Source organism: Chiloscyllium plagiosum, unplaced genomic scaffold (genome assembly GCF_037043375.1).
Source record: "Chiloscyllium plagiosum isolate Xiang-an unplaced genomic scaffold, Cpla_swu_hap1 HiC_scaffold_14, whole genome shotgun sequence".
NCBI lineage: Eukaryota > Metazoa > Chordata > Chondrichthyes > Orectolobiformes > Hemiscylliidae > Chiloscyllium > Chiloscyllium plagiosum.
The window spans coordinates 71,487,813-71,502,622 of NW_028270152.1; the positions used below are offsets into that span (position 1 = coordinate 71,487,813).

General features: G+C 40.3%; 1 protein-coding gene across 2 annotated transcripts in view; it reads right to left on the bottom strand.

Annotated features, from left to right (window-relative positions):
* LOC122559149 (MAP kinase-activated protein kinase 3-like) overlaps nt 1-12,591 on the bottom strand; it is a 111,882-nt gene extending 99,291 nt beyond the window's left edge. For both annotated transcript variants that reach the window (XM_043708509.2, XM_043708505.2), the window contains exon 1: nt 12,234-12,591. In XM_043708509.2, coding sequence (XP_043564444.1) covers nt 12,234-12,461 — 228 coding nt within the window. In that variant the 5' untranslated portion in view covers nt 12,462-12,591. The remainder of the gene's footprint in view (nt 1-12,233) is intronic.
* Between the last annotated feature and the right edge of the window lie 2,219 nt (nt 12,592-14,810).

Here is a 14,810-nt window from a genome sequence, read left to right on the forward strand (position 1 = left end):
ACATTTGTTTAGGTTACAACATTTCTGGGATCACCCAAAGAAGCAGATGCAGAAGAAAAACTCTACCTTTTATATTGATCGAGCAATACGCCCATGAAGGTGGCCAGAAGAGCCAAAAAGTATTTTTTATGATTACTTTTCCAGCTGAGAGAGAGTCCAATCCAACATCTGCATCACCCTGTTGCTCTTCAAGACACCTAGCAACCAGCCTTGTTTTACCCTTATAGTCCTCACCCTCAAGTACTTTTCCAGTACAGATCCATCTATGTGACAAGGCTGATTATCCCTTTTCTGGCAGCTCAGAATAAAGCCCAAACTTCCTCCAACTAACTTTTTTTCCTATTGTTATTAAAAAAACTGCACACCAAATATGATAATCAAACATTTCTCTAGGACCTTCCCATTCCCTATGACTCTCTTATTTATAATAAACCAAACTATGTGAACTAAACTCTGTCACATATAACCTTTTATAATGCCTCAATGCTCTCTGAATTTTCTCTGGAGATCTCAGGCTTGATTTAAGTCTATGTTTTTCATGCAAAAAGTCAAATATACAGAAAGAGATTAACTAATTGTAGGGACCATACCAACCACTTGGGAGTCAATCATAAGGTCAAAGAGTCAGACAGCATGGAAACAAACCCTTCGGTCTAACTCATCTGACTAGGCATCCCAATCTAACCTTGTCCCATTTGCCTGCGTTTGGCCCATATCCCTCTTACCCCTTCCCATTAACTTTCCCATACCCAGATGCCTTTTAAATGTTGTAATTGTTCCCGTCTCCACCAGCTCTGGCAGCTCGCTCCAGACATGTTCTGCTTGAAGAAGTTACTCCTCAGATCCCCTTTATATCCTTCCCTCTCACCTCAACCTACATCCTCAAGTTTTGGACTCCCCCACTCTAGGAAAAAGACCTTGACCATTCACGTCCCTCACGATTTTACATGCCCTTGTAAGACCACCCCCGCAGTATAGTTGACAACTCACAGGCTGGTTGATCAGCTAAAACATTATGGAACATTTCATCACTTTCACAAAATATCTACTGCCAAAAGGATTTTCCATTACAATATTCAATATGATGTATATCTCCAAAGTCATCATTGGCAAGTTTGTCTCCATTATGAGAAAGAAAACTCATGTTTTTGTGTATAAAAAAACCTTTTGTCATAACCACATATGATCAAAGTAAGTTTAATCTCCGCAAAATGCAGAATTAAAATACTTTAATCTCTATACATATCTTTAAATCCATGGCAACTGCCTCATTAAAGTTACTTGCCAATGAATGGCTTAAAAAAAGATGTTCTCTCCTTTTTTTTAAATTTAAGATTCTGTAGTTAACTTATCTATTAGCCTGTATACATTTCAACTGCCCTTTCAATTTTTAGTAAGATTATTAACTTTTGAAAAGTAGGGTCAGCATCCAGTGTATGTTATTTTGAAACAATTAATTTTTCCCTGTGCATCTTAACCACCTGGTATATTAATTCTTTTATAACACTCTGATTAGCAACATCAGGTTTTATTAAGGGCTTAACACATCCTGAGTACACTATAGATCAATTGACTTTATGAAAATAACTGCTTATCATGTCCAGCAGTTTGTATTCTGTTCATAGAAAGTTTACTCAGCTGAGACATCTGAAAGAGTTTTCATTAGTACATAGGTAATGACTTTAGCTATTTTACATGGAATTAAAGAGGACCATTCTAAACAATCTGTCCCACACATTGTTGAAAGTATATTACAGCACCAACTACCGAATATTCAACTTCACAAAAGTCCTTGACTGTGTCAGCCACTAAAGTCTTTTGTAGTATCCTCCTCAAATTTATTACCATCCTCCAGTGATGACATGGATGCTGCGGTCTCAGCAACAGAACAAACACAAATGTAATTTCAGTGAAAAGTGGGGTCAAAACAGATTGCGTCATTGCAGCAACTCTTCATTTTCCTCACTACCACCAGCAAGTCACCCACAGATATGGAGATAATCTATAGCAAGATGGGAAATTATTCAACCTATACTGCCTTCAATCCAAAACCAAAACCACTTCAACCTCAGTCATAGAGTTTCACAATGTAGATAATGCTCAAATATGCACTGAGCTTCAACTCATTGTGCACTTCTCCTCCAAAGCATATGAGAAAATAGATCTTTCACTAAAGGAAGATGACCGAGGTTCTTTCCAAACTATCTTCCGCAGTGAAATACTTCTTTGCTCTTATCAGTGGTTATAAAAGTGTTGAAATACATAATCCAGAGTGCTGGCTCAGTTTTCAGTTGACTGAGGAAGAGTATTTGAGGGTCATGACCAAGACTAAGATCATGATTACTGGACATTCATGATCCCCTATACACTTCAGTGACTCAAAGATGAGGAAAAGTACTTCCAGCAGTGCATTTGCAAGATATTCAAAGTCTATTGGCAAAAAAAAATCCTAAATCAATATCCTTTTCCAAATCATCTTACCCAACATGTTAATCACTTAAAAACTAGCTCCACTGGGCTGGAAATGTCACTCCCTATACCAGACTCCAAAAGAAACTATTTGAATTGGAACTCAGTAGCAGCAAGTAACTCCTTGAAGGACAATGAAAGTGTTTTAGTGATGTTCTTGAAACATCCCTAAAGATGACAAACAAATGCACTGACTTGTGGAAGACTTTATCTTGCCAAAATGAAGGCGGCTGGGAAGGCACTTTGCTAGACTTTGTTAGGAGTGTGCAGAGGGAACAGTGATGTGGTATCAGAGCAGCGCACAAACTTCCAAATAACCCAATCCTTTAAGCGCCAACTGCCCCATCTGCAGATCACGCATTGAAGTATTCAGCCATCTCAGAACTCATCAAACTAGACTGGAAAAAGAGGCATCTTTGATCTCAAGGGTCTGCTCAAGAAGATCTTTCAGCACACAGCTGAAGTAGTCCATGCCTAGCACAACAATACATGGTTAAAAGGAGTTCTCAACTAATATTCATCACAGGACTAAACCTCCTTATAGTCTGTTCGGATTCATTATTATCATCAACCTCTCTCAGAATTCTCTTCATTTTGTGTCAGTTTGAGCACCCTGGCTTTTCACTTTGGGAAGTTCACTACATAACGATATGTCAAGTCATCCTCAAAGTTCCTTGGGCATTCCTGGAATTCATTTGTCCATTATTTCTGTTCAAAATTTGTCTTCTACAGGAATAAAAATTTGCTAAAATACGTTTTTCACCTTCATTTTGCCTATTTCATCCTACTATTTCATGGTTCTGATATCTGGACTACTTTGATATCTGGCAATCATTGAGTCTTCATAATCACCAAAGAATGTATAGTTGCTTAAAAATTAAAGGGAACATCTATTTACACCCTTTTTTTTAAAAGCGGGCAGGAGACATCTTATCCAGCAGGAATATCCTCTGAGAATCATAAAGTACAAGCAGCCAGTCCATGGAATGACCATTTTCTTTTTGAAATCTATCAAGTTTAATTGAACACCTTTCATGTAAATTTTACCTAAGTCTCACAGAAAACAAATCTTCTTCACTGCCGAACTGACAAGCATCGACACAAAATACTTAGGGCTGAGATGTATCACAGAAAGAAAAGGCAAGCATAGTAAAAATCAGGACACAGAGCTTTATCCCCAAACAGTGCAGAGGTGAAGGGCCATGTATCAGTGGCATTGAGAAAGTGGACTTCATTTTTTAATGTGGAGGGAGCATGACTGGGAAATCCTGCTTTTTACAGTAATACAAAAAGAGAATTTCAAACTGAAGATTTGGTGTACACACAAACCCACTCGGCTTCAATGTAAATGCATCCCAGCAGCTTTGGAGAAACCATTAATCGTAACACTGGAATAGTGGCTCTCTCTCAAATTTCCATTCAGAGATAGTTCTCACGCACCAATCTGCGTCATGTTGATGTGTGTGTCAGATCTTAAAATATCTGAGCCAGCTGCTGAATGCGGTAAACCTCAAAAAAAGACAGAGCCGATACTCTCACCCTGCTAATGCACTGCAGTGCAGGAAGAAGCATGCGGCAGCACCTTGTCAGGGTCACAGCAAAGGCAATTAGCAAGAAAGTCTATATAGATGCTGATAATACCAGGATAGTGAACCCATAATTCTTTCACCGACTTGACAAGCGCCTAGAATATTCACCCAGTCAATTTTAGAGGTAGTAGGCAACAATTCACATCATTGAAGTAAACAAGAGAAAGTACAAACTTCAATCATTGCACGTGTGCACAGATGGAATACTGCATGCAGTTCTGGTTTCCACAATTTCAGAAGGACACAATTCCACTGGAAAGGATGCTGAGGAGATTCACTAGGATGTAACTGGGATGAAAAGCATGTTACAAGGAGAGACTAGGTAGGCTGGGTTTGCTTTCCTTGGAGCACAGGAGGCTGAGGGGGTGACCTGACTGAAGTTTATATAATTATGACAGGCATAGATAGAGTAGATCATGAGAATCTTTTCCCCATGGCAGACATGTTTGAGACCAGAGGACATATGTTTATGGCAAGGACCAAGTTGTGTAGAGGCAATCAGTGAAAACCTTGTTTTCATCCAACGGATGGTAAAAATATGCAATATGCTGCCTGAGAGGGTAGTCAGGGCAAGTACTCTGACCATTTAAGAAGCAGCTGGATGAACACTTAACTTGTCATGGCATATGCACAGAGTGCAGGCAAATGGGATTTGTGTAGTTTGGCGTTTGTTGGCATGTACAAGGTGGGCCGAAGGGCCTGTTTCTCTGCTGTATGGCTCAATGAGCATATGGAAGCATTTATTTTATACTTGCATCCAATCTTTTTAAATGTTTTTCTCTACTTGCCCTTCCCACACATCTGCAGTGGGCAAAAAAGCTGGGAACTCAAATGAAATTAAAAAGGAGGTACTCTCGTATCAGAAAAAATTAACAGCATGGAATGAGACCATCTAAGTGTCCTGCCAGTGCTAGCTTTTGAGTTAGAAAATTGAGTGCATTCCTCTGCTCTTGTCTTAGTCCTACAAATGTTTATATTCAAATATTTATCCAATTCCTTTTTGAAATCTATTTGTGAATTTGCTTCCATTGTCCTTTCTGACAGTGCATTCCAGATCTTACAGTTTTGCAGAACAGCAGTTCCTGGGCAATAATCACATCTAGGGATATGCCCCGAGTGAAGAGTTTCAGTACTCATGCCTGAACTATAAAATTAAAGACTGTTGGATACAACATTTAAATGGAATGATTAAGTGAGGCAGGCTGAGGGGTAGTTAGCTCACAGCTAGCTTACAATGCACAGTAACACCAACAGCACAGGTTCAATTTCCACATTGGCTGAGGTTACCACGTAGGCCCACCTTCTCAATCTCAACACTCGCTTGAGGCATGGTGACTCTCAGGTTAAACTCATCACCAGTTGTCTTGTCGAATGAGAGAGTGGTCTTCTGGGACTAAGGCAACTTTATCTTACTTAGACATAGCAGATTATATTTACCTGCTTGTCATTTTCACACAAGTCATAATGCTATGCTACACATCCAATTAGTTACATTCTAGATCAAGGCAATCTTTTATAAGCGATTCATCTACATTTCACCTTCACAGTCCCAACTCTCATTGCCAAGACCAGCTCACATATTCGCTATGTGTAGGTTGGGATGGACAGATAGCTCAGATCACTGTTGATCTAATTAAAATAGATTCTATGAGGCAAATAAAATCAGGTTCATGGAGCTCTTGACGTAATTTTCTCTTCTCCCAATCCCTGCTCACAATTTTCAACCTCAGAAAAACCTCAAACATAACAACAAGGGAAGCAAATAATGAGCGATATTTGCTCTCCTTTACACTGAATTTAAGGTATCAAGGTTTAAAACATTATTTTGTTGACACTAATTTCTCCTTAAAAGAGAAAAAGAAGCTAGTCATAAATTTTCCCGAGGACAATTTTTAAACTAACTGCAAGTAAAACAATATTAAAAAGAGGGAAGTTCAAATTTCCAGTCAGGAACAGAACAAAAATTTTCCCTGGTTATTTTCTCAGGCTATTCCCCTCAAACTGCTCCCATCACCCATCACAAACCTCCTGTACTCACATTTAACTACTTCATTCTAACATAAAATAGCTGAAACAAGAAATGTTTCAACAAAGTCCTGATTTAGGATAGGATATATAATTTTCTACTTTAGCGTTTTAGACAGCTCAGAGATAAAAGGATTTCAAATAGTAGTGTCAACACTAATTTTACCCTCATCTATTAACACAATCTGGGCAACGCTATTGATAAGTCTTCAGTGTTTCAATTCTGGCCATCAATCAGGAAAATAATCAGCATGTTGTTCATATTCCGAGACATCTGCTGCACCATTTGCCTTAATGGAACAAACTGAACACCAACACAAAGCTAATACAGTGGGGGAGGGGAAATTGAAAACAGGCCCAGCAAACTGAGGACTCATTCTTCAATCATCAGGTTGCTTACACAGTTAGAAATATCACCCTTACTTAAACAAACAAACAAACATGCTGAATTGAACCAGTCTTACAAACCAAAACCTCACATGCTATTCTGATTGTACTTGTGACTGCAACTCAGCAAATTCATTCTGTTAGACACTGACAGAGCTCCCATAAACCAATTACCTCCTGACCGATCAAGATGTTCTTTGATTTGATCCCAAAATTTGGGACAGAAGAAGAGTAGACATTCAGCTCCTTGAGACTTCACCACCGTTCTATATCATGGGTTTAGGAGTAAGTTATTAACTTGGATAGAGGATTGGATAACAAACAAAATAGTAAGTCAGGATCAATAGGTCTTTTTCTGGTTGATAAGATGAAACCAGTGAGGTGACAACTTAGGCCCCAACTATTTACAATCTACATGAATCACTTAGATGAAAAAAATAAAAGGTACTATAGCCAAATTTATAGATGACACCAAAATAAATGGAAAAGTAAGTCACAATAAAGAAATAAGAAAGTTACAAATGGCTATCTTAGTGAATAGTCCAAAATTTGGCAGGTGGAGTTTAATGTGGACATAGGGGCAGTATGGTGGCTCAGTGCACCGTTAGATTCCACTTCTGAGCTGTTGTCGGTGTGGAGTTTGCACGTTGTCCCCATATCGATGTGGATTTCCTCTGGGTGCTCTGGTTTCCTCCACAGTCCAAAGGTGTGACAGTGAGGTAGATTGGCCATGCTAAACTGCCCATAGTGTCCGAGAATGTGCAGGCTAGGCGGGTTAGTCACAGGAAGTTCAGGGTTTCACAGATAGGGTAGGGTAATGGATCAGGGTGGGATACACTTCGGAGGGTTGTTACAGACTCAATGGGCCAAATGACCTACTTCCACATTGTAGGAATTCTATGATTCTGTGAGTGAGGTTATCCATTTTGGCCGGTAGAATAGAAATGCAACTTATTATCTAAGGGAAACTTCAGAGTGCTTCGGGGCAGAGAATTCTGTGTTTCTGGACGCTTGAATTGCAGAAAACTGGTATACAAGTAACAAAGAAGGCAAATGGAATTTTGACATTATTAAAGCAAGGGAGTATAAAAGTAGGAAAATGCTGCTCCAATTGTAGAAAGCATTGGTGAGACTGCACTACAGATTTATCACCTTACTTGAGGAAGGATGTGATTATATTGGAGGTTTATTAAATTAATTCAGAGATGAAAGGCTTGTCGTATGAGAAGAAATTGAGCAACTTAGGCCTGTACTCACTAGAGTTTACAAGAATGAGAGGAGATCTAATTGATGTTTATAAGATGCTAAAAGGGATCGATAAAGTAGCTGTAGAAATGGCATTTCCTCTTATGGGCAATCTAGAATGAGAGATCATAGTCTTAGAATAAATTTAACAAATTTAAATCCGATGAGGAGAAATTACTTTTCACAAAGGATTATAAATCTGTGGAACCCACTACCCCAAAGTGCGGCAGATACTGGGACATTGAGTAAATTTTAGGAGATAGACTGACAGATTTTTAATTAATAATGGGTTGAAGGGTTATGGACAGCGCATAGGAACGTGGAGTTAAGGCAGAGATGAGATCAGCCATGATCATATCAAATGGTGAGCAGGCTCAATGGGCCGAATTGCCTACTCTTGCTCTTGGTTCTCATGTTCAATGAGAATGACTAAATCCCTTTAAAGCTTCTTTGCATTCCCCTCACAACTCATTTCCACAAATGTTTGTGTCCTCCTCAAGCTTGGAAATATCACAATTGATTCCTACATCCAAATCACTGTTAAAGATATAGCTGAGACCCAAATACCAAAATAGAGTACAGTTTGGCAAAAGTCTCAAGATGTCTAGAATTTCCATAAGCAGAAGGCAGCAGAGAGGTCTGTTATGGACCAGGCCAGACCCTCTCAAAACATTTCAGGAAAGTAGCCCGGACCCTACCTTTGATAGTTTTTCAAGTGGATATTTCAGGAGTGATGCAGTTGCACAACCACTTCGGTTTAACCAAAACAGAATTTATTTACAGGATTACCGAATGAAACACAAACAAAAGAAAACAGAATATAGAATAACTTAACCGAACAGATTATCCCAACTTTATGATGCTGTTCCAAATACTTGAAACAATCCCGAAAAACATCCTTTTGCAAAAAGAAAAAAAAATCCAACACAGGTTCTTACAGGAGAGAAGGAAGATCAGCACAAACCTGCTTCTTTGTGTCCAGCAGCTTCACAACTGACTGCCTGTTAAAACCAAACCAAACCAAATGAGGGAAAAGCTGAGCTGGGAGAACTGACCACTCCCCTTTCATTGTATAAGATTTTTTTAAACTTGAAAGTCTTTTGCTTCAGGCAGTACCTGTGAGGTATTATCAAATTGAACCTTAAGCCCTTCAAATCTACACCTCCCAGAATGTCTGATTTACAATGCCCAGAAAAAATATGCCAAGGACAACCTAACCCTGTTAAAGTAGCAGCATCATTACATGTCAGAGAGGAAGCTGTCCTAGAAGGATGTTGAAGACATGAGTTTACAGAACCTATGTTCAGCAATAATAGTGAGCAGAGTTAACAGTTTGAGGGATTTGCTGAAAAGGAAACAGAGGACAGTTGTGCAGCTGAATAAGGAGCTTTAGCATGAAGATAGGGATAGCTCTTCTTTGGGATTTCATAGAATCCCCACAGTGTGAAAGCAGACCATTTGGCCTATCGAGTCCACACTGACCCTCCAAAGAGCACCTCACTCAAACCCACCCCCCCTACCCTATCCCTGTAACCCTGCTTCCATGGACACTATGGGCAACTTAGCATGGCCAATCTACCTAACCTGCACATCTTTGGACTGTGGGAAGAAACCCACATAGATCCGGGGAGAATGTACGAACCCCACACAGACAGACACTCAAGAATTGAATTGAACCTGGGTCCGTGGTGCTGTGAGGCAGCGGTGCTACCCACTGAGAGCAACACAGCAGCTCAGGAGTTAACTTGAGTTGCCTCTACTGCTTTTTACTCCAAACTTAACTATCCTTTTTGTTAAGTGGTTCTTAATTTATTTTCTAAATCAACTGGCTCCGTTAGCTTTCCAACAAAATCCAACAGCCTTTACTAAATTCCTCCTCAACCTATATTTCAGACAAAAACCCAGTGTTACATAGTTGTATTATTTGTAAAGATCAAGGAATTAATTGTTATCTGAATAACTATCCCCAGGGTGCCACATTCATTGTTGCAGTGCAGTCTTAGTGTGAAAGATCTACAGCATAGAAACATGTCCTTTGGCTCATTAAGTCCGTGAGAGTCAAAAACAACTACCTATTCTAATCCTATTTTCCAACACTTGGCCAACAGCTTTTTATGCATTGGCATCGAAATTGTACAACTAAATACGTCTTACATGTTATGGTGTCTGCCTGTACCTCCCTCTGGGTGAAAAACATTTGCCTTACATCCCCTCTAAACTTCCTGTCTCTTATTTTAAATCTAGTCTCCCCCCAACCCCCATCAATGATCCCTCCAACAGAAGGTAAACTTCCTTCCTGTCTACCCTATATATGACCCTTATAATTTTATGCAACTCAATTATGACCCTCCTCAGTCTCCTGTGCAAAGCTACCCCAGACTACCTAACCTCTTTTAATAACTAAAACTCTCCAGCCTAGGCAACATGTTCTGGGTGACAATGTATCAATTTATCAGCAACATGGAGAGCTGAAAGAAAGGCACTCTATTATTTTGAGTTAAACTGAGAACACTTTGAACTTATGGGGACCAGATGACACAACATGGTGGCAGTGGGTGCCAATGAAAAAAAAATTCAAATATTCTACATTAGTTTATTAAATTAGATTGAAAAATGAACCTTAATTTGAGACAGAAAGACAGAGAGAGAGAGAGAGACAGAGAGAGAGAGACAGAGAGAGAGAGACAGAGAGAGAGAGACAGAGAGAGAGAGACAGAGAGAGAGAGACAGAGAGAGAGAGACAGAGAGAGAGAGAGACACACAGAGAGAGAGAGACACACAGAGAGAGAGAGACACACAGAGAGAGAGACACAGAGAGAGAGAGACACAGAGAGAGAGAGACACAGAGAGAGACACAGAGAGAGAGACAGAGAGACAGAAAGAAGAAAATAAAGTGAATCGTGTAAATGAACTGCAATAAATACAGCTCCAACCACTGTTGAATTAGGTGGTGGACTGATATTCAGTAATTTTCTAAATGGCACCAGTGAAAAGTGAAGGGTCAGCTACATCTTTCTATTGGCAGAAAAGCAAGGGTTAAATTGTTTAATAGCTGGGAGCTTAGGGATAACGAAAGCAAATATCCTGACCCAATTTTTGAACAACCCAGCATCCAAACAAATATCAATGTACATGACATGAATTTCAAAGCCAATGACAGGAATCTGATAAGCTTGTTAATAATCTCAAATTTGAAAAAATTATTACATGTTAATTCGAGGAACTATACAAAATATTGATAAAGCAATTCATTTGGAACTCTGAACGCTCTGAAGTGAAAAAAGATTTAATTAGAAAGGGTTCACTTCCAATACTATAAACACTACCAGAACACAGGAAGCCACAGAGCAGACAGATAAAAGCACAGATGAAAATGGCTGGCTTACAGTTAATTCAAGAGAAAGCCTGTACGGTTAATAATGAAACAGCAACAAGATAATACCTAATGATCGAGAGAAAGATGCACATAAACTATGGTCAATCACACGTTCACAGACAGAAAGAAAATTGTGATTACTTTGAGTGCATGGAACCACAAGTCATAACACTTAGTTTATGAAATATCTTACGGTGTGACCTTTGTCACATTGATAACATTTAAGAGATTTCCCTTCCAAACTAAATTCAATTTATCATTTCCAAAGTATATTGTCCAGCAACTAGACACGATACTCCAGTCATGCTCTAATCAGGGCTTTGAATGAACCAATGCTATCCAATAGAAAGTGCTGACCAGTTACAAATGAGGCTTCAGCAACACAATACATTCAATACTAATAAATGTATTGTACTTTATATATTTACCTAAGAAACACCACCATGCACAATAATTGAACAATACTTCACCTTCTTTCCATTTGACAAACAATGCAGAAAAGATTAACATTCACCAACATCGCCATACAAATGTGAATACAGTAGTCACATCCCAACCATATCATCTGTTGCTTATTTATTAATCTGAAATTCAATTAGCATATCTTGGTTCCAATTAGCCACATGTGGCCAGTAACTAATGTATGTATGTATTGGCCAACACTGGACAGATGTGATATACCCCATCTCTATACTCTGGTCATTCAGGTATAAACAGCAAGTTTATAGAGAAAGGAAAACAGCCTTTGTGAACCTTAGTAGCTCAATTTCCCCCACAAATTAGCAGCAGGTCAAATAGTCACTCTGGTGAGGCACACAGAGATGGAACTGGCAGAACCTGGGTTTCTCTTTCTTTTGGCATCTGCACACAGTGGGCCATGTGGAAAAAGCCAGGCTCCTGCCAGATGTTTAACAGGAAGAAAGGGGCTAGAGTAATTTCACACAGATTGAGCAATTATTTCCTTTTTGTTCTGAAAGTCACATATGTCCCTAGCTAACATGGGTTGGGTTTTTTTTTTATCCTAGCACTTTGAGAGTTTTTTCTTTTAATATCAAAGTTCCTTAAAAGTTTTTTTTCCCACTGAAGGAAATATGTCCAGCAATGCCCATAATCTCTCCTGTATCACACACAACAAACTGTACCTTCAGGGCGCACTTCTCTCCTGTTTTCTTGTGGATACACTCCAGCACTTTCCCATTGACTCCCAGCCCCAGGACGTTAGTGGACACGCGGTAATCATCAGTGATGGCATTCTTCCTGATCTCGGGCCGGGACGGTGGGTGGTTGAGGAGGCTTGGGGCTCCGGCTCCCGCTGCTTTACTCAACTTAGCGGGCGATAACGGGGCAGAGTCGTTGCCGTTGTGAAGCATGGTGAAGACAGCACAATCAGGGGAAGCAGCGGGTGGGTAACATAGAGGGAGGGGCTGCCGGCTCGGACTGGAAGTGAACCAGTGTCCGGACGCCACTGGGGGGCAGGTGCTGCTGCTGCTGCTGCTTCTCGCCCAGCAGGGGCACTCCGCGATCAGCTGATTTCCTGAACACGTCAGTCCTGGGATCTGAGGGCAAGGTTACAGGAGCTCGGAGATGGAAGTCAGAGGGTTGCGGAGGGGTGAGTGCAGCTCCAGGCCGAATATAAAGAAGCAAAGAAGTGATACACACACATAGACAACTCCCTCTCCCTGCTAATTTCCCTTGTAATCATCTTCGGAAATGGTTAACCCAAATGTCTGAGGATGCTGTCATTCTGACAAATGAAGTATTTACCTAACTTTCTTGTTGCCAGAATTCAGTTGCGGAGTCGTGACGCTCCATCACTGTGAGACTGACGGACTCACTCGGCCACAATGCAGCTCAGTCACTGTGGTGTCTCTACCTGCAGTTAATTTGATCTTTCACCTAATAACAAGAGCCGAAGCACTTCACAGAAATGAATATAGTGGCAAATGAAATTTTATTTACATTCGAAGCTGTACCAATTATACTTTCCAATTGTAGTCATTGATGTAATGTGAAGAAACGTGGTCATCAGCTTATCATGCAGAGCAAGGTTCCATAAATAGCGACGCGATAAATGACCCGATAATCCAAAATTGGTTGTATGATAAATGCAACTCTCCTGGACAATGGATCAGCCTAAGAATTTGGACTCTGTGGCAATACCAGTTATGGAAATAATCTAGTGAAAGGATCCTGCTCCTGAACACAAGACCGAGGAAGGAAGGAAGAATAGGTGATAACATTTCTGGACACCGTTAGAATAATCCAGATCAATATCAAAACGAACATTACGTCGTCCGACGGTCAGGTGTTACCTAAACAATATTATTTGCTTAAATAACTTAGTAACTGGACACTGATCCACATAGAGAAAAGGTGATAAATAGAAAAATAACGAGGTAGGTTTTGGAGAGGCTTTTAAGGGGATGAAAGCAATTAAATAAATTACAAGGGTTCAAGTAGTGGCTGAATTCAAGCCAGAAGGGGTATGTAGCCCGCAAGAGTGATTAACTTAGGTAGGAATTGAAGTTCTGCTTTCCTGTAGTGTATTGTAATGTAATAGTGGGTTCAGATTTTGAGATTGAGTCAACCAGCAGTGTTTGTCGGGGGTCAGGTACCACACTGTCCTATGCACATTCCTAATAGTATTACATTTGCATTCAATGAATACTCACTATATTAAAATGGTTGTAACCAAATCCTGCTGTTATGATAAAGGGCAGTAGTGCAGAAATCCGTTTATGTTTGTTTGAAGGTGGTGTGGCTTTGGGCAGAATCTTTCCAGCACTTGAATAATGTGTGCAATGGGGAATCCATTGGAGAAACATGGCGAGATGGGAAAAATTAGATTCTCGGCATTAAGAAAACCAAGTCCAGTTCTATGACCATGTTTTGAACAGAGACAGGAATGTTGCTAATGAGTGGCCAGGGGCCTATTTGATGCCATTATCACCATGTCATTCACATGGTATTTCCTATTCTCTCACATGTTGGTTAGAAACTAGACAGTAACAATTCCCAACGTGAAGGTCAGAATGGGTTGCCTGGTGACTCCAACACACCACTTGCTCCTCTGGAATTCTACCTTAAACAGCAGTCACCAGCATGTCACTCCACAGGCAGCAACCATCCACATTCCTATCTATAGACATCAGGTGTGTACCGCCCTCATGGCACATCTCTAACCCATTTCCAATGCAGGTTTGCCCTTTGGAGCCCACTGGCACCTGTCTTTGGAATGCTGCTGCCAGGGCACTTTGCACACTGGACGGTCATCCATCTCATATCTTGGACAACAGAGCATCTCAGGGCAACTTGCTTGCCCACTTAATGTTCATTCACATTGCATCTACTTGAATGCTCACAGCATTTCTGCCTTGCATTGCTGCACTTTGTCCAGTCAGCTAGAGCTTAAAGGCTCTCAGTACTCCTGTCTTGCAATGCCTTTTAGCACAGACACATCAGAAATGAATGAAGGGCTGATGAAGGGCTTATGTCTGAAATGTCGATTCTCCTGCTCCTCGGATGCTGCCTGATCTGCTGTGCTTTTCTAGCACCACACTCTCGACTAGTGCACCACTATGTCCAGTTTGAGGATGCGGCATGACTGGACTCTGCAAGTAAAGTGGGGAGAAGGGCCATTAAATAAATAGATTGGGTAGGAGCATGGGGAGGATCAAAGTAATTAAGGTCAACAGGGAGGGCAACGAAAAAGGGAATAT